The 21,016-nt window shown below is 34.4% G+C and overlaps 1 protein-coding gene across 2 annotated transcripts in view; it reads left to right on the forward strand.

Moving 5' to 3' along the window:
- The window catches only part of LOC109035694 (uncharacterized), a 99,113-nt gene extending 91,327 nt beyond the window's left edge, over positions 1 to 7,786 (forward strand). For both annotated transcript variants that reach the window (XM_019049402.2, XM_019049403.2), the window contains one exon: positions 836 to 7,786. In XM_019049402.2, the coding sequence (XP_018904947.2) occupies positions 836 to 1,143 (308 nt within the window). In that variant the 3' untranslated portion in view covers positions 1,144 to 7,786. The remainder of the gene's footprint in view (positions 1 to 835) is intronic.
- The last annotated feature ends 13,230 nt before the right edge of the window (positions 7,787 to 21,016 follow it).

Raw genomic sequence — 21,016 nt, forward strand, 5'->3', positions numbered from 1 at the left:
TGCATTTCTGAGTGTTATTCTTGCGATCCTCAATAGAAACGTTTATTCAACATTTTCTGAATGTCCCTCATCTTTATATTCTTTCACGACACCACTTATTTTCCTTGTTCACCAAATTTCAAAAACATTTTATACTTGATATTCGATCTTTTATGCATACTGCGCCCTTTAGATTCTTAGATAATGTTCAAATAAATGATAATGTTTCGCAGTTTAATAGCCAAATATAAAAAAAGAAGAGTTGGAAAATGGCACAAAAATTATATGTAACGGAAACAACTGCAGCAAATCACTCTGTCACTCCGTTTATCTTCAACAAATTGAATATTTGATAAATCAGTGTGTCATTGCTCAGAAACAGTGTTACCCAAAAATTTGTGAGTTTAAACACCTCCAAGCATTCTTAAGAAATTCATCTGTACCCTTAGAGGTAAAAACCAAATAAATTTGTCACATTTTCCAAACAAAATAAGTATAAAAAAAGAATAGCACATCAGTAAAAATTCTGAAGAAATTTTAGCCACACCTGCAGAGAAAGGAGGTTATGAGGGTTTTCTGCTGCCCAAAGTACTTCAATGAAAGAAAAAATTTCTCAAACCTTTTTATGTAGGTTTCTAATGTTTTAAAACTATCAAACTATCTACGTAATATTGGTGGCCATGTAAGAACAAGCAGAATATGAATTCAATCCTCTTAGTATCAAACATCAAGTAAAGACTGTTAGTAGTATAGTATCTGACCATCATAGAATTAAACGGAATAACTTTGTAAGAGAAATGAATGTTAATATTATGTTTTTCTCTCTATCCTCTCACCCTGTCATGCAATGTTTCAGAACAAACCCAACATGATGATACCACACGCCTTACGCGAATCGTTACAACTGAATTCCCCCACTATTTCGCTGTTGTGTCCCGCATTCGTCAAGAAGTGCATGCCATTGGTCCTGAAGGGGGCATGGTTTCATCCAGTGTTGTATCGCAAGTGCAGGCTGTTTTCCCAGAGGGTGCGCTGACGAAGAAAATCAAAGTTGGACTTCAGGTAAATCTATTTAAACCCCGGAAAAATGCCACCCAGTCGTCTTTAAAAAAGATCACTGTTAATCACATTCCAAAGAAAAAGCGTTTTTCACTCATTTGGTAAAAATGTCCCTGTACAATGTTGAGAACTTGTCTTTTGTTTTCATCTCTTGAACGAAGGATCTAAGTCTTCAAACAGCTTTCCATACCCTTTCTTGTTTCCTTCTTCATATGAAAAGTGAATTTTGCCTATAATGTGTAGCAACTGAAAATTGATTAATTCTGGTGCATTCATAACCATCCCACAATAGTGGTTTTCATACAAGTTTTTCTCATCATTTTTTCACTAAGTAATGTATTGTAGTATTGCCATTGTCATCAGAAGCAACTAATTCTTATATCCGCAAAGAACTGAAAATATTCCCTGTTAATTCCAAAAAACTTATTTAGCCTCTCTACCTGGGATAATTTTAACCAGTGTGCTCTGGTTTTAGCATCAAATTGTTTCTGTTAATTTCATTTGTGAGTATAGCATCAGTTTTAAAAGATCCATCTGCGAAACCAAGGCATACTTTAAGTAAGTAAATAATTTAATAGAAATAAAATGAGATATTTTACACAATTAATGTTTTCGTGGGGGTTATTAAACTTCAGTGAAAATTCATGCCTTTGTTTTGGACAAGTCTCCTCAAACTAAGCAGATTTCTCATGACCTTCATTGGGTGAAGTTACCAGTAGCATTACTTAAAATATTTTTCCATCTTCAATTGCATTAATGGCATCCGCAATGGAATTAGTGTGAAAATTTGTTTCCAATGTGTTCAAAGAAAGGCAAATTTTGCATTTCGCTTAGCACCATTTAAAAAATATATCCATCTATTAGTTTATCTTCATCTTCCAATCACTCTTTGGCCAAACCACACAGATTGGACGTTTCTTTGCATTTAGTTTTATTAGGTCGCTGTGAGAATTTTCATTTATTCCAAACAATAGATCATTTTAGGGTAAAAAAAGTCAAATCAGGTAGAATTCGGTAGATTGAGCGGCATTACATTAAGCGGCACTAAATCTATTTTACCTTGCTGAACAACATCTTTTTTATGCTCTTTTTCAACAGTGTTACTCTAAGGAAATGCCACTTAAAGTACATTTAAGTGGGCTTTGTGTGAATATCTAGGGTTTGGAATCGATTATGTTGTCTTGTATTAGAGGAAAATGTGTTCAAGTCTTCTTCCATTATACTGTTGTGTTCTTTTCAAATCTTTTTCAATGTGTCTATTTTTTATTTGACGTTTTCTAAAGTCAGTTTCGTTTTGCCGGAACAAATCTGTTTATTGATCTCTGTTGCCACACTATGCACGCAATTGCGCTGTTCTGTGACAGTGTCAAAAACGCATGTTTCTTCAATGTTTTAAGTTTTTAGAGCTCTTGTTTTAACAAGACCCATCAGGTTTTCTTCTTATGAACTGAATACAATGTGAACAAATTCAATAATTTTCGATTTTGAGATTCAAGGCTTTTTGATGTAATTTCAATTCTGCTGTATAGGAAACTCAATGGATCCAATTTTGCTGAAAGGCCTCTTTGTAAACTGGAACCAATAGACTTTTAGGTTTCTACGGGAACTTAAATTTACATGTTAATTTAAGTCTTGGCTTTTAAGCCAGTGTTTGTCAATGTTTCAAACATTTTTCCTCAGAAAAATCCCAAAATTTTCCACACAAGAATAGATGGCCTCTTTAAGAGGCATATTTTGATAACTTTTACTTGAATTCACCATGAGAAACCAGACGAGATGTTTGAGGAACTTTTTATCTGTCAATTGCCATCTCATTTAAAAATTTAGCATGTCTACCATTATTTTCAAGGTTTCTAGGTATTTAAGGTAGCCCTATCTTGGGCTGGTCTCTTTGATCTGCTGTCGTTATCTGTCTTTAGACTCTGCCTGCATTGCATGCATGAGTAGTTTTTCTGCTACCTTCACTTTTCATTTTTATTTCAAGCCTCTTTTTTTTTTTTTTATTTTTTTTTAAAAAACAAATTGTTTCCTTTTCTTTTACTTTTTCCTTCTTTGCATGATCTGTTTTGCCAATAACTTAAGCTATAACCTTCCACGATGAATGCATTATTTAACAAACAGTCTGTGAACAATTGAAGCCTGTTCTCTCAAAAACCATATGAAAAGTAAACAATGTAAATAAATTTTTATTGTTTTCTTATTACTGATTGGATTGAAGATTTTCTTCTATTTTCAAGGTTAAATTTCAGAAAGAGCTTCTTCTGGAAAATGATAGAAGAGGTCCAGAGGGGTTATCTAATCCTATTTCAGCATCCAAAATTGTATTTGAAAAAAAAAAGAGTGGTGTTGAATTTGAGTTTTGATTTTGTATTCTTAAGTTCTTTCACTCTTATTGCCTCAAATTGAAAATGTCCGCATAAAAAAGGTGTCAAGTGCACTCAAAAATTTTAGGTACACAGTCAAGAAGATTTTATTGAATTAGCGTAAGGAACTAATTTCACTGTATAAAGATGTTGTTAAGTTTTTAAATGTTGTCTCAGTTCTGTTTTCCACTGCTGTTTTCTTTAGACTCTATAACTTTAAATCAATCTTTGTTCACCCTGAATCGATCTCTAAGTTCTGATGATTTAAGTTTTTTCTTAGTTGTTGACTGACCGATTTAAAAATAACTTCCACATTAAGATGCTGTATTGAGAGAGGTTTGTGGGTATCTGATTTTGGAATATACAGCAAGACATCAGGATTTTTTATTTCAATTTCCTATACATCGTCTCATTTGAGAATCGTGAAATTCTAGCGGTAAACAAGGAAGCTAATTTCATCCAGTGTAAAATAGAAAACAGTGTACGTTAGTAGGGAAAGCCAGGAACATGCCCTCCTGGTGAAAAATATTTTTTGCGTCGGATTAGGTTACCTACCCTAAATACTCACTATTTATTCTTCGGCAGATTTACATACTCAATGTATTTATTTATTTATTTAATTATTTTTTTTAAAATTTTTAGTTCCTCTTATTTTTACAAATTTATGTAAATACGTTCTTTCAAAGTTTATCAAAACTTTGTCTTGAGTCAAAAACTAGTCATTAGTCGTAAGTTTCTAGTGTTAGAATACACTTACTATGTTAGGCTCTAACTACGTATATCATAGGCTGGATTAAAGGATCATAGGTGTACTTAAAAATTACTTAGCTCATAAGTTGCATAAATCTATTTATATTTTTCCCTTAAGAGATAAGGTGTAGATCGTCTCCCTGAAGTAGCCTTGATGTCTTTGGTGTCTTTCAATGAGTCAGTGTCCCTTCTTCTTATCCATTCGTTTTTTATCCCCATGTATTTTAATTTAGACTGATTGTGAAATCCCCCCCCCCTTTTTCAATATAGTAAATCGTTTTCCTCTTTAGTAATGTTTACACAAAATCAACAGCAAACTATGTGTGTGGTAAATTTGTGGCCTTGGGAACTGACTCATTGAGTGTGAGTTTATATTTATCAGATATATTTTTACAATTAACATTTTACTATGTTACTAAGTTCTTCACAACTGTTAAAAAGTCTCTGTGTCAGTCGTATCTTTTTTTGGATGAACAAATCATGAATCAAGAATTCATTGGGTGGGGGTTTCTCTTTCTCCTCCCTCTTTTTCAATTAAAATTTTCAGTATCCACTTACAAAAAAAAAAAACAAATCACAAATCTACATTGAAATCAGATTTTTAATGGAAATCTCAACACAGGCAACCTTCCATAGGTAATAGATTTGAAAATGGGACAGTAGCAAGGAATTTCTGTAGGGATGAAATCAACTCAATCAACCCGAAACGACAGTACAAAATCAACAATTTTAAATGGGACTTAAATGGGAATGGCTCTTGCTTTTGCTGGGATGTAGTATGGTTTTTTCAAGGTAAAATATCGTGAAAAACCCGCAAAATTCATGAAGAAGTTCAAAAATTAATTTCCAAGGGGAGTATCAAAATCGGAGCCGATAGTCAAATTGATGAAGCAAGACGATGCCTGAAGATGAGTTCAATCCAATCAACAAATGTCCTTTCCCCTGCCTGGCTACAACATCAGTGCTTGCTAAAAATATTGCTTCAAACGAGTTGCATTTTTGACTTTTTCAAAACGGAGTTTCCTTACAATTTTATTCAGAGTCAAAAAAAAAATTCTGAAAAAGTCCTTAAAGCTTAGTTCACTCCGTACTTTCAAAAAATAATTTAGTGCCACTAACCCTTAGCAAAAAAAAATGTGCTTTAAAAGCAATTGATTGCCTTTAAAGCACATACTGAGTCCTGCTCACAAATATTTATGTCTCAGTCAAATATGCAATCATTCTTTCATGCCATCAATCCTGTTTCCGAACGAATATTTAACGAATTTTTAAACAAATTGCCGTCAGCTATGAGATATTTAAGGGACTAACAGTTTTTGGTTTAAGAACTTTAGAATGAAAAAACTTCTCAGGAAAATGTAAAATAAGTTGCCATTGCAAAAATCTTTGCAAAATCATAGAACCTCTTTGTTGTCATGGCCGCTACTTCTTCCTTATTATAAAGTGTGCTTTCCATGATGAAGACGCCGTCGTCCATTTTACTCTATCTTGAGCCCATCATTACCTATTGTTATACATCCAGAATTTCGTATATTAAGTCGTGCCTGTGTCATTCGTATTTTATTCAAGCCTACTTCACCCTAGTTTGAGAAGTTTTCTGTGGTTTTTCTTTATTTTGCTGGAAAACACCTATTTCCAGTTCCCCGGGGATTTTGAGAGCAGGTGTTCCATTATATCACTTGTAATAATAGCTCTTTTTTTAAATCATTGTTTTGTACATCGTTTATCATGCATTGTACATCGTACAAAATTGACTCATATGAGTGTATCGCTAATTTTAAGTAGCATCAACTTTTATTTTGTCCTTATTTTATACCAGTAAGGTTTCCAACGGGAGTTCCATGGAATGTAAAGCATATTCTAAATTTTTAGGTCCCTTCAGTAATTTTTTGTTTCAGAAAGGAGGAGACTTCTGTACAGTAGTGTTATTAAGTACGAATCAACATTTATTGAGGTTTACATTGTAGTTTTGAAATGAAGGAATTCTCCATTAACATCATTTTTTTTCTCTTTTTTTCCCAATTTTTACTTGTTGCATCCAGAGTCAGTATTTTAGATTAAAAGAATTCTGTTTGCAAAGAATTTATATTGTAGTCTAAAAATGTTTTACAATCATGCAAGAACCCGTCTTTAAATGCCTCAATTTTAAACTTAAAATATTTGAGACTCAATTAAATACACTTTCCCCAACTTTAAAAATCATAGTTTGTTTCAAGTAAAATGATTCCAACTCTGTTTCTAGCCGAAGTGCATAAAATCCGTAATTCAAAATCTGTGTATCTATTTTTGCATTCGCTGAGGTGTTTTGTTAAGGTAAAACAGGTAGTGAAGGAGAAAGTGAAAGAGACAGAGAGGATACAGAAGACAGTGAAATATTGCAGGAGTAATTAGTAATCAATTGTTCTGTTTTTGAAGTGATTGTTACATCGTAGAATTATTATTTCAAAATATTGCATCAAAATTTATGGAGGTTAGATTCTGACCGTGTCTGATATCAAAGGTTTCCTGTCATTTTTTAATCTGTTCTGATTTTCTCATTAACATGGAAAATCATGAAGTATGATTTTGCAACCACTGAGTCTTGAAGCTGGATTGCTTGATAGTTGGATAACAGGAAACCAAGTAGGAGGAAAAGAGTTGGAATGTTGCTAGATAAATTCAGAAACAAAACCACCTCTGAACACGACAATCTAATGTTTACCGCTGTTATTTATACATTTATTTTTACCTATTCTATTACTATTTCTCTTATTATGATCAACGACAACTTTACGTTTTTGGCTTTAAGTTACTGGATATGATATCGCAAAAGTAAAATTTTAAAATTGGTCCTCTGAGAGTAAAGCAGATATCTATTCTGTATTCAGAGGTCGGTTGAATTCGAGGATTATGTACCATAGTATCGAGTTGTCATTCTGCTGGTCACATATGAACCTAAAAATCCTAAAGCAGGACGTCTGAGGGTTGCATGGTTTTGGCGCGTAAAGAAAACCAAATGGTCGAATTAAAAATGTAAATCACATGTCCGTGATCACTAGTAATGATAAACTGTTTTCAGTGTACATCAGTTATTCTCTCATGTATTAATTTTTTTCTCAGAAATAGAAAATAGGACTACCAGGGATATAATTTTAAGAGAATAATCATATTAAACAAGAGATCGTATTTACTCTTGTGTCTCGACCAAGAACAAGGGGCTAGTAGACATGATCTAAATTAAATCGTTTCTTTTCTTGATTTCTAAAATCAGTCTGTTTGATGAACATCAAAATCTATGTTACTTTTAGCAGTATCAGTCAGTTACAAAAAGTCAAAAATCAGATGCTGTCATTCAAGGAATTCAATCACGCTGATATTTACACCATGAAAAAATATAGTTATCATAATTCTGTGAACAAAAAAGCCCCAGGTATTTTCAATTTTCCAGACATCTAACCAGCCTTTCATTTTTTATCGCTAGTAGTCATAATTGCTTTCACTAACAAATCATTGCTTGTACCTAAGCTAACTAACCTGTGCTGTGGTTCTCCAACGTTCTCTCAATCTGCTTTGGTTTTCCTTAACCAACACTGTACTCGTGTATGCTCTTGCTCCATTGTTCTTTTTTGCCCAATAAATATTCTCAACTCGCTGAACACCTTTCTTCTTTCTTTCGACTCAATCTACCGACGGACCACGAAGCTGCACCTCTTTCTGCTCTCAAAATTCTTTTGGTAGTTTATTGCTAACTTTTTCCTGTAGGAAATGCTATTTTGTTTCAGTTTGGCACTGTGCTCCGGTTATTTTTCTTTCATTTTTTATTCTTTATCGTCTCACAATTTCTTCACAAAATTGAGCAGTGAGCAACTTTTGAACTGAATTGAATGTTGCTATGATCTGATCTTTAAAATATTGATACCTGCTGCCATCTACAGTTAAGTAAGAGTAGCCGTCAGAATAACCAGCTCCTCAAAGAGAAATTTTGAATGAATTTTATATGCTTCTCTGCATAGAATATTCGTTCATATGCTCCTATGCCTTGCCATTTTCTCTACTCATTTCATTCAGCACATTCGATAATTTTCAGGTGCAACAATTTTCAACGAGAAGTGGATGGTATAGCCAAGTCAAATTTTTAAGAAAAAACATGATAACAGCAGAAATCCATCTAATTGCTTGCCTTGAAAACTTTAAATTCACTCACTCTTTAAGAACGTAGTTGCTATCAGAAAACGCTCATTTTTCCAGACTCTATACCTCAACCTTACTCTTTAATTAACCCTCCTCCCTCTGACGGAAACATTGTGTTAAGTTTATTTCTTCCTCAAAATGACCAAAATCACCCTTGTCCCACCGGCGCAACAAGAAATGAAGAGAAAACCATTCCTAATTTTGTTAATTTGTTTTTTGTTTCATGTTAGTTTTTTCCCCCATTTTGTTCATTTATTTCCAATTTTATTTTGAATTTGTTTTTCAGTTTATCAAAAGTCTTTTGAACAGAATGGTGCAAAGTTTGATGGAAAGCAAAGTTCGAAACATGTAGTAAGAAGTTGAAAGGGCCTATTCAAATGTATTTATTGGGCGGAAACTTGTAAAGAAAAATTTACCTCAGCCGAGTGCAGGTTCTCTTGGAAGTTTGTTCTTGTGATCATTTCGAGCTGAGAGGATCATTGTAAATTATTTCCCCACTGTAAATTATTGAATGTATGTTTGTGAATGTAAAGACAATATGCAAACCCTAGAAAATTAGCGGCTGAAGGATCAGTCTTGCTTGAAACCTGTACATTTCTCCACCCCTGCACTCATATCCCACTAAATGTTATGCATTAGATGCCTCAGTGAATTTTCCTTAGCTCTCTGTTCTGCGCTTTCTTTTTAGTTTGCTTATGAATGTTTGTATTATGGATGACTACCTATTTCGAGCTCTGCTTTACATGTGCTTCCCGTTTTCTTCTATGTGCCACTCATTCTACATGTCATGTTACACGCTGAAAAGGATCTTCATGCAACTGAAACCAACATTGAGATTTCAAAATTTCAGCTGAAACAATAGAATTACAATTACTTAACATTAGAATGCCCAAAAATATCGATCAAAACCAAAGTTATCACGGATAGGCATATGAGGGCCGCAATCATAGTCGTTCCTCAAATAGCTCCTTTCCCCTACACGGAGAAAAAAAACACGGTTATTTGACGGTTACCATAGTAGAAATGTCACACGGGATTCCACGGTAGTGGAACCATGGATTTTGGTAATATTATTGATGAGCATAGTAGCATAACCATGCTAATAATAGTATGTCTGTGCCCACAGTAATATTACGGTGAACACGGTCATATCACCTTGCTAATCGTTACAAGAATCAAAATCCACGGTTCTATTACCGTGGAATCCCGTGTGACATTACTACAGTTGTAACGGTAGAATAGCTGTGTTTTTTTTCTCGGATTAGAACTGTATGGGGCTTTCTGCAGAAAGCCCCATACAGTTTTCAAGGAGATCCTTAAGGAATCATGATAAAATGGCAATTTCTATGAATCTCAAGTATAATTCAACAAAATAAGTTTTGGAATAGGCCCTTGCAAGGGCCTCAAATGATTAGCCGCACTTAGAAAAATTTAAATTACAAAACAAAAGTTTTACCTGCAGTCTGATTGTTGAAATTTTGTGTTTGTCGGGTGGAAATGGATGACTTAGGTTAAATGGGGAAGCGTGATTGGTTGGCTATGTTTTATCGCTGCTTTGTTGTGCTTTGTCGGTTGGAATGGATGACAAACTAAAGGCACCTCTTGAGTATCAGACAGTATGTTGTCCATTCCACGCTACGAAGCACGACAAAGCAACGATAAGACATACCCCACCAATCACGCTTCGCCATTTAACCTAAGTCATCCATTTCTACCCGACAAACACAAAACTTCAACAATCAGGCTGCAGTTTGGAAAATTTTAAGGTGGCTTGTACTTGCACCTACCATATAGTCTGTTAAAATCTTTGAATTTTTTTCTCCAAATTCATTATTTTTTTTGCGAGGCAAATGATTTTAATCCCTTCTAAGGGTCTTTCTCTAGAATTACACAGCCGTATTTTAATTGAGATTCATTGAACTTGTCCTTTGCATGTTGCTATGTAGGCATCTCCTGAAACCTTGTTGGATCATGATGTAAACCTTACAAAGGACCCTAAGGAAAGGAGCTGTCTAAGGACAGACCATGAATGTGGCAGCTCAGAAAGGAAACTGTGAAGAGCAACGCCAAAAACGACCGTTTTTTGGCATTCAGGGTGAAATATAGTCATGCATCGTAGCATGTGTGTCAGTATTAACATTCAAAGAAACTGAACCACTCTTAACTCATATCAAAAGATGCCAAAGAGTGTTTTTCGCTGAAGCCTTCTATATTGAGTTTTCCACGCAACTCGAAAATTTTTTTAGCATCTTTGCAAACGTTTGCTTTGATGATGGAAGTCCCTCTCCTTGTAAAACTCACTTTTTGCCTCCCAGTAAGTCGAAATTCAAGCTCCGTGTCAATAAGCCTTGTTAAGTAAAAGAATGAGTCTTGGTGAGATCAAAGGATCATCAAGTATTGTGGTGGTGGAATTTTCATGGACATTGCTCGTAAAATCTACGCAAGACTATGGTGAAAACCTCCTTCTGTTTTCATGTGTGGTTCACTGTTGTAAACACGGCAAGTTCCGTTCTCAGTGGAAAAGCGGTTCTAGTTCTTTCCCTCACCACTCCTTCAGTGATATCTGAAAATGAGTCAATCTTCAAAATTTTGCAAACTCTATTGCAAGGAGCAAGTTAGAGCTCAAAGAAATAAGATTTAATCAATTCAGTTTTGGTAACGTTCAAAATCAAGGTCACGTTCTCACATCCAGTATTGTGGCTCTGTATATGGCTTGACTTCGGAGAGTTCGATAACACGTGTCCAAGCTGGTCAGAAATGTGTTGCAAAAGTGGTGCACGCACAAAAAAGCCGAACTTGTGCAAAGTGTTTGTTTTTTAATCAGAAAATTAGCAAGGACCTCTCCGGTGCAATGAGCCAATAATCCCCTGCAAGCGACGATTATTCTGTCAAAAATGCTGACTAAACTAACAGTGTTCCCAGAAAATATAGCCGATCACATACCCATACCTAGGTAGGCCTTGTGGTTAGTTAGGAGTTAGGACAAGGTCTGGAAGGGCGTTCTGTTTTCAGTGGAAAAGGGGTTCTAGCCCTTTCCCCACCACTCCTTCAGCGATATCTAAAAATGAGTCAATCTTCAAAGTTTTGCAAATTTTATTGCAAGGAATAAGTTGGAGCTCAAAGAAATAGATTTAATCAATTCAATTATGGTCCCGTTCAAAGTTTAAATGAATTCTCACATCCAATATTTTATGGGTTGACTCGGTAGAGTTTGATAACTTATGTATCTGCAAAAAAAATTTGAGTTCAGATAGGGGACTTCGATTCACAATGACTACGACTTCGGGACTACGAAGTCACTGGTCATAATCCACAAAACAAGTTGGTTTAAGCCATTTCCACCAAATTTGGCAACTTTCGGGCATGAAATTTTTAATGCAAAGGTGAAATTCAAACTCAGCGACATGTATTACACAGGAAAATCTGTAGTCATTGCTATTATGATTCTTGCAGGCTAAAATTCCTATTTGCCTGTCTAAGTGCATTGTCGTTCCAAAAGGCTGTTACATAAATGGTCATAACTCTCAATCAAATTATTTCCATGCGAATTACCCAAACAGATTTCCAATCTTTTGCACTAGGTTTTGACTCAATTCCATAATCATGGATCCAATTTTTCTTTTTGTATCTAACCATGAAATTGAAACTTTGAATGACTTAGCCATCATGAATATTTTTAAAACAATTAAAACCTGAAAGCAGATGTGTTCAAATATTTCAAGATTTCGAACTCTGCTATGAAGCAATATTTCAAAAACGCCTCCATGCAATAGTCAGATATTCGGGAAATAAGGGAAAGAGTGGTTTCATACCCTTATATACCCTTGCGCAGTGCCGTGCTAGGCGTAGAATTGTAGATATGACCACCTAGATTCACAATGCGATTGATGGCACCATCACAGTTCTTAAGACAGGAAGCAAACATAACGATCTCGTGCTATTTTAAGAGAAAATCGAAAGAAATAATTTTGAATTATCTCCATAATTCATCGAAAGAAAATTAAAAGAAACTTTACTTTTCTGTTTAGTCCAGTTGATAAGTTAATTCTAAGTTTGAAGAAAGTTATTCTCACTCACTTGTATGGAGGAGGTTTGCTATATCATGTTTAGAGTTTTTCTTTTTGTTCTTAAAGAAAAAATCTAAGTATTGGGAGCAATTTTTATTTTAACTCCAAGGTTTCAGGATCGGAAGCAGACATTCTTCAGGAGTAAAACAGTGGGTCAATTGCGCTGGGCCCAGCATCGCATTTTGTTTATTCAGCTTGTAGATCTGCACCAAATCATACAATTTTTCATAATATCAAGTCTCCATTTCTAATTGTCTAATATTAATGGAATGTCACCCTTGAAAAACACAGCGCATGACTTTATCCACCGTAGCAGTATATACAATTGTTTCTTCCACCTTGGATTCATAAATTAGTGATACACTTATTTGCCCTGTTTACTCCACTTAAGATACGGATGAAACCAAAGTGGAAGAGACCATGGTACACATTTCTGCGTTTGATGGTGTCGTATGCTGTGTTTTAATATCTCCTTTATCATAGAACGTGGAAACTTGATGTTGGGACGGATTTTTTTATTTTTTGCTGATCTGTTAGCTCTTAAACCGTAAAAACACAATTCTGTGGCCAGCACAACTGACCCATAAGGAGTGTGTATCAGAATTGATCAGAATTCTATGAGTATCGAGGGACTATCCCTTTTTAATACCCACAAAAATCATGAAAATCGGCCAAGCAGAACGGTTGAACGAATTATGACAAAAAATGAGAATTAAGAGGATCAGAGAGCTTATAGTAATGATGTGAGAAATTGATGTTAAATTTGTAATGTTGTTTACGCTCCATTGTCATTTACCAACTTTTTGGGGGGTTTTCCAGAAGTAAGAAAACTGAAAAAGGCAAGAGAGCAAGACATGAATTAAATACAGCACAAAAATACTGAACCATGCGATGTTGAATAGGCTATTTCAGGGGGAAAATACCTTGATTTTGATGATGGATCAAGGCAAATTGTTTTCCTTTTATGACTGAATAGAAAATCCTAAAAATATTTGGTTACCTATTCATGCGATATTGTAATTTTCATTCTTGGAAGTTGAACAGAGGAGAAGAGAAAAATCCAAGGCCATAGTTAAAGTAAGTTAAAAAAGTTAAAAAAAGTACTCAAGAGTAAGAGTTGGAGCATCTATAACGAGAATGATGACTCTTGAAAGGTTCCCTCAATAATCTCTAAAGAGTGTAGTGATAATAATTGTGTTGTTTCCATTGTATTTACAGTCGCAACCAATCCCTGGAGAGCTAGTCTCAAAACTACTTGGTAATCGCGTGGGAGTGTCACCTATTGTGACTGTTGAGCCGAGAAGACGTAAGTTCCACAAGCCTATTACACTAACGATACCCGTGCCACAGGCAGCAAGCAAAGGAATGATAAACCAGTATTCAGGAGATGCACCCACTCTCAGGCTCCTCTGCAGTATTACAGGTAAATTTTAGTTTCTATATGTCCGGTATTGATTGAGTAAAAGCATTATCTTGTAACCTAGACCTCTAGAAAGTTTTTTAAATGTATAATACTTCGATACGCCAGATTCCAAGGATTCAAACTTTGGGCAACTTTTAGGTATAGGGCTTTGATTTTCTTGAGCATAAAGCAGACCTCAAGTTGTCTGAAAAAGGTTAGATTTGTAAATAGATTTGTCTTATTATTCTGTGCTAACTTCAAATTTTCTAATCATTATTGGGACTAGGTGGATTTTCCAATTTAAATATTAAATAATAGATATAAAGTCAAGATGAATCGTACAACTTCCTCTTCATGAAGCAGTTAAATATCAAATCGAATGTGTTCTCCGTCCCATTTTCCCCTTATTTCTAATAGTGTGGAAACTTGCTTTACTTTTACATATTATCTTTCTTGCCTATGAAGGATCTTTCTCTTTTTTCACTGTCTTGATACAATTTTTCTAAAAATTTTCAATTGCTTTCTATTATTTTTCTCATAAAGTTTTGTTGTTTGCGCAGCCATACATTTTTTAAAAAATCTCAACATTCACAGTTTTACATAATGAAGTGTCCCACAGATCAGGAAATGTTTAAATTTTGATCATTCCTTGCCACCCTTACTATTTCAAATTTTCTCCAAGTTTTAGTCAGATTCTTGATTTTCATAATTTTAATTTAATTATTTTTAAGAAAAAACTTTGACTTTGAGTGAAAGTGAACCATGTTTGTTGTTCTGCATTGCTTATTTCTAAGGCATCTTTTGAAAAAAAAAAAAATCGTATGTCTGAAATTTGTAAACATTTTGGAGATTGAAACGACAACAAACTAAGAGAAATTCAAGTCTCAAAAATTTCAACATGTAACTGCTACAGGGATCAATCCCACAAAAATGCACTTAAGCTTGCACCGTATGCAGTAAAATTATTTAGAAAAATTTCCAAAATTTTTATCATCTGCAAAATTGTTCATCCCCACTTTGTAAGAGATGATGGCTTTGTTAAGGACATCATCTTTATCAAAGTTTTTTCGGAAAGATCTCTACAAATTCATTTTTTGCGTTAACTTCCGAGGGCAAAAAAATTGAAACGCCTTGAGGCAACAATGAACCAAATCTGCGCATGATTACCACCAGTGACAGTTCAAAAATTGAACAAATTTCCAGTCTCTTGCAGAGAAGAGTTGAACATACGATCATTCAAAAATAACAATGATAAAAACTCAAGAAAATGCTCCTTCTTTTAATTAAAAATTCTTACTCCTTTCTTCGCTCGCAAAAAATCTAAGGATAACCGTTGTTAGTCTGACTGAAACATGGAAGAAAATCGCAGCTTCCCAATTTGAGAATTGCATTTCTGCCATTGAGATGTTGAGGCGTAAATAACATCAATCTACTCAAAATGGCTTGAGTAATTTTTTAATACAAGATTTTTAAGATTTCCCTGAAGTTTCAAAGTCCCTTTTTTTCTCTAAAGTCATTTTTATATTAAGTCTCTTGTAACCAATTCAGTCCTTCATTCAATGTTAATGTGGGAAGGTGGGATTTAAAAATTATCTACATTTTTTTAAGGAAAAAGAAGAAAGAGAAAGAATGTAAAAAGTTTTGAGAGAGAAAGGAGTCCAAAGAGCCTTTAGTAAGAATTACTAGGACTATTGATCAGTTTCGTCCCTAGTATATTGTTACCCATGCTTCATTTTAGGAGCTTTTATAAGTTGAAGTTTTGCACTTTCTGCTGTAGAATTTAGTCTGCAGTTTGCTGCTCGCTACAGTCACTGAAATCACCAAGGAGAAGATAGTGATCATCAAATGATAATCATGCTCATGGTAGATAATCATAGTTCATAGATAGAATAATAGAATAGATTGTTAGAAAAATAGGTGCTAGATAATGAAGTGTGTAATAGAGGGTAATTTTTTAAATTTAGGCGATTCCTTTTATAACGTTAAAAGTTTGCATGATTACTGAACAGGTATCAGAGAAGCAAAAGGAATATTGTTACAGCCCTAAAGAGAAATGTGTACCCAGATTGGTTTGAAGTTCAGAAATACTTCATTGGACTTCTCCAGGATTGTAGTGCATTTATACACTTGTATATTTGTTTACAATTTTTTCCTCTTTTTTTAATTTCAAGAAGTACTTTCGTTCAAAATTGTAAATAAATGTCCGTAGGGTAACCCTGCTCCAATATAAGTCGCATCATTTTGTTCTTACAATCCCGTCATTCATCCATCTAAGTTTTTTTATGTTCAGTTGATCAGTGATTTCATGTATCATGAGTTTGCTCATTTTTCTTTTTCCTCTTTCTTTGTGCTCCTTTTCTCTTACATTGAATATTCCGAAATATGTGTCGCTCAACAGCTTCTCAAAGTTCATCCTGGCCAAATCTGTCCCCCGATTCATTCCATTTCAGTAGGTACTTTCTTTTTATTTTTCCGTTCGTCTAATTCTTGGCTCCCTTTTTGGCTGCTTGGGCGTGCAGGGGTGTTTCGGAAAAGGTCACTCAAAGGTAAAAACAATTCTTAAATTGGGGTTCCTCCCAGCATTTCTCTTACTCGATTCAGCCCTCAGTTTAAGTTTTTCTTCATTTTTCAATCATTTCAAACCACCCTTAGCTAAAAGTTCCCCCACTGCAAATTTTTCTCTTTCTTTTTTTTCCTATGTTCTTTTCATTCCATTATATTATTGATTATTTTTTTCATTTTCGTAATCACTCATTCATTAATGATCACACCTTTAATGATGTGACTGTGAACAATGTTTTAAAAAATGATAGAACTTATTCTCAGTTTCAAAAGAAGAGGAAACTCCGCAGTAGAACTTAAACAGTTTCTCTCTTCAAATTTCACTTGAATGGACGTTTCAAAATCTTTTCATCTAAGTTTAAAATTTGATTCGTAAAACTTCTTAATCTGCAAAGTTGATGAAATTTCTCTTATCGTAGCGAAAAAGTAGATTTGAAGTGTAAAATTTGTAAAAGTATAGTCAAATATTGTGTTTCTCTATGCATTTGCGTATTTTACTTGTTGAGTATGTATTTTCATCTCATTTTGAATATTAGGGATTTACAATGCTTCTCAGACGAAAACTAGATCGAAACATTAAAATATGGAGTACTCGTAAAATTATCAAGTTGAGTTGAATGTGTAATTATTCTATTTTTTTTAATGTCAGACAGTGAACCCAATTTTGATATTACCGTTGCATGGAATGAGAAGTAATTTCAGTGCAACTGACGGTTGTCCAGAAAGTTAATATGAAATGATTGAATTCCAAGGAAATACCCTTGTCATTATTCGTAACGCAAAACTCTCGGTCTAAAAACGGTACGAGCCTAACTTTTCTGTAATTCAAAATCAAACCATCTACCATAGTATTCCATCAACATACTCGCCGATGATAAATTTAATTATAGTCAAAAACTATTACTCACATTTTATGAATGATTGATAACACTTTTTTGAGCTTAGGTGAAGGATTTTGTTTGAATTTCCTGTTTGCTTTTTATTAAACAAATTTTTTGCAACTCAGGATCTTTTATAAATTCCTTTGGCTTCATTCTGCAGTTCGCGCACGTCAAAGTTGTCGTAGCTTCATGGATTTTGATTTCCTTTTATATTAGATTGCTGATTTTCTTTTATTCTTTATTTTATTCTAGTCCCTAAAGTAATTTTTATCCTGTTTTCCTATGTTTAGACCATAGATCTGAGTCTTTCTCTCATTTTTCTACAGTAATCAGGATCACAGTGATGTTGACAATCTTAATGTACATTTTTTATTGTTTTTAATTTCTCATTTACCAATTTTAACGATGGAATAGCAAATTTTAGTTTTGGTAAAAGTTAGTCATAGTGAAGATAAGTGAACCAATAATTGAAAGGCTTTTAAAGAAAGCCAAGTGTCTGACTCCACCCCCAAAATTGCTGAAAAATAATACATTTTTCTGCGCAACTGAAGTTCTGCTCTAATTTCACCCATAAATGCAGTCTAACACAAGCTTTTTCTTCCAAATATTCAGAACTGATTCTTATCATGACAGCTCAGATTATATTCAAGTACTCTCAAGCAAAAATTATAGGAAGAAATGAATATGAAAAATTCCAATTATTCTTCTTCGTATTATTTGTAACTTTTTCATTTCTTTTTCTTTTATAATTCGGGTCTAAAACTGAGGGGCCGCTCTTATTCTTCTTACTAGCGTCAGACCAAAATTTGAAAAGGTGACCTTTGCATGCCCATCCGCATGAATGAGGGTATGTAACTCTTGACCTGCACACTCCTGCACTCCCAAACGCACTCTTGCCGCAGCGTTGGAGCTTCGGCTACTGTTGCGCCGTCAGTGGTAATGCTTTGAGCTAACGCTACGCATGCCTACATTTACCTTGTCTCCACCCAACAGTTGGGTTGCCAGATTGTGGTGGAAATTGATGCTTTTCTATGCATAAGTAAATGTAAAGTATGTGAATTTTATCACATCCTGGCAGCCTTGACCTAACTTGAACAAACATGGAAAGGCTTGTATGGTTCTGGTTTCGTTTTGGCAGTTTTAGGGGTCTGAGTTCTTACTATGCCAAGAAAGTTCTGCCAAGTTCTTATTCTTTTTTACTAAAGTTGGTCGTTTAAAATCAGCAACAAATTCAACTTCTGATAGCAACCAAATACTCCTGGGGAAAAAGTCACCTCAAACCCTCCTGCGGAGTTACTGTGGTGTAGTAGTCATAGCAGGGCCCTATGATCAAGAGGTACCGGGTTACATTTCTGATGAGGCGACCTAAGTTTGATGGTCTCAAGTAAGGATCTTTTGGGGCTCAGTGTAAAGTAAGGGATAGGGTGATTAAGTGGGATTAGACTATCAAAGCTCCTTAAAGTATGGTTTACAAAAACGACTTAAATTTCAAAACAAAAGAGGTATCAATTGATGGGTTTTTGACTAGCTCACGGAGAAAAACTGCTATATTCCAAATCTAAGGTTACCGTCTTCGACCATCATTTAGTGGTTAGACCCATAACCCTATTAGAAAGCAGTTTATATTTAAAAAAAAATCAATATTATAACCAGAGCTTCAAATGTGCATGCAACAAACACAAGTTCACTCAAATGAAAGGGTCGAATAGTTTAAGCTTGGAAAAATGATTGCTATCTTGGTATGGTATCTTGGCACTGGAATTTCGGTTGTAATGGAAGTAACAAGTCGACTTAATTTAATGTATTCAGCTCAGTAATGAATATGTAGCTCGTTGCTCTAATTTTTCTTTAAAATATGTTTTTTACTTTGGTGGCAGAGATACTTTGTCATGTAGCACTCAGACCTGTAAACGCTGTCTTACTTTCCAAAATTTTCACCTTTTTATTTACAAAAACTTGGTGATTTCAGGCGGAACAACGCGAGCCCAGTGGGAAGATGTGACCGGCTCTACCCCCCTGACGTTCGTCAATGATTGCGTCTCATTCACAACCACTGTTTCAGCCAGATTTTGGCTTATGGATTGCAGAAATGTTGGTGATGCAACAAAAATGGCTACCGAGCTTTATCGAGAAGCCATCCATGTACCCTTTATGGCAAAGTAAGTTGAATTTAAATGAAATTTTTTTGGTATTTGCGATCGTTTTTACGAACAAATATTATTGGGATTGTGTTCTTGTTGTTGCCTGTTGGAACAATATGGTGTACATACCAATAGTGGTAATTTTTCAGTGCTGAAGAGTCCTTTTTCAGAGAACCTAAAAATCCAGATTGCTTCATGAAAAAATCCAGAATTCTTCATGAAAAAATCCAGAATTCTTCATGAAAAAATCTGAGATTGGAAGAAAATATTTTAGAAAGAGATATATGTTATTTTAAAATTGAAAAGTAGCTTTTAGTATACAGCAAAGGCTTTCTTTAAAAAAAAAAAAAAATTATAAACCCCAAGTGATTATTTTCCAAGAATTTGTTTCATTTATTTATTTTGATGTATTTTTTTTCCCCGCAGGTTTGTAGTTTTTGTTAAACGAATAGATAGTTTAGAAGCTAGATTAAGAATTTTCTGTATGACAGACGACAAGGAAGATAAAACCCTGGAGCATCAAGAGCATTTTACTGAAGTTGCAAAAAGTAGAGATGTTGAGGTAAGTTGAATTTTTTAAATGATTTTCATGTATTTGTTGTAGACAAATCCCAAAATCTGGATAGATTGCGATATGTCTAGACAAATTGCAACATGTCCAACGCCTATTTGACAAATCCCAAAATGAAAATAAAAGTTAAAAAGTTAATGAAATAAAAGTTAAATTTAATGAAAAGTTAAAATTATTCCTCACCCTAGAAGATGGCACGAGATAGGCAGTCTGTGTCGTGAGGCTACATGTTGCTATTGTTCAATATATTCGTTTGGATTTTACAAACTCAATTTGAAGAATAATAACTGTAACTAATCCACTAATGTAATTTTAATAGTATACTAATTTAATTTCATGAGCTTAATATGACTAAGAAAATAAGTTTTTAAATCAAGTTTCCGCCTCTTCGTGTGAATCCTCAATCTCGCCACAAAAAGTTTGCGTCCCAATGCTAGACATTTTGACCGTCACTGCCACAAATATCCGTGGAAGCTGGGCACGCACCTGTATTAGATATCTATGAGATAACAAATGCATCAACACTTTTATCTGAGTGACAAATACACCGTTGATAACTGCCAACTTCAACTACCAGTTAACGGTAGATGTTGCCGCGATGAGCAGCTCATGAAAATTTACTTATTAACTTATTAATAACTTATTTTATTAGTCATATTGAATTCCTAAAATTAAATCAGTTCACTATTAAAATTAAATAAGGGAATAGCTTAAAGTAATTAAATACATAAATAAATTTCGATTTGCCTGGCCAGTTTTAATTATTCATACATGGTGCCATGTTATTCAAGTCTTACAGGTGACACATCAACGGTGAAAGTACCAGGCGACGTATCCCAGTTTGCGACACTGTACTTCGTGTCATACTTTATTTTTTAATTCAAAAAAATAAAAAAGGAGCAGCGATTTTTAAATGAGACATGTGGTCTGGTAGTTTCATTATGGGTAGATAGGTACATGATTGGAATAGATACCGGATATCAAAGACCCTTTGTCTAGACGTATCGCGATTTGTCTAGACACTTTGCATTTGTCTCGTTGTCCAGATTTCAGGATTTATCTACAACCTAT

Source organism: Bemisia tabaci, chromosome 3 (genome assembly GCF_918797505.1).
Source record: "Bemisia tabaci chromosome 3, PGI_BMITA_v3".
NCBI classification, from domain to species: domain Eukaryota; kingdom Metazoa; phylum Arthropoda; class Insecta; order Hemiptera; family Aleyrodidae; genus Bemisia; species Bemisia tabaci.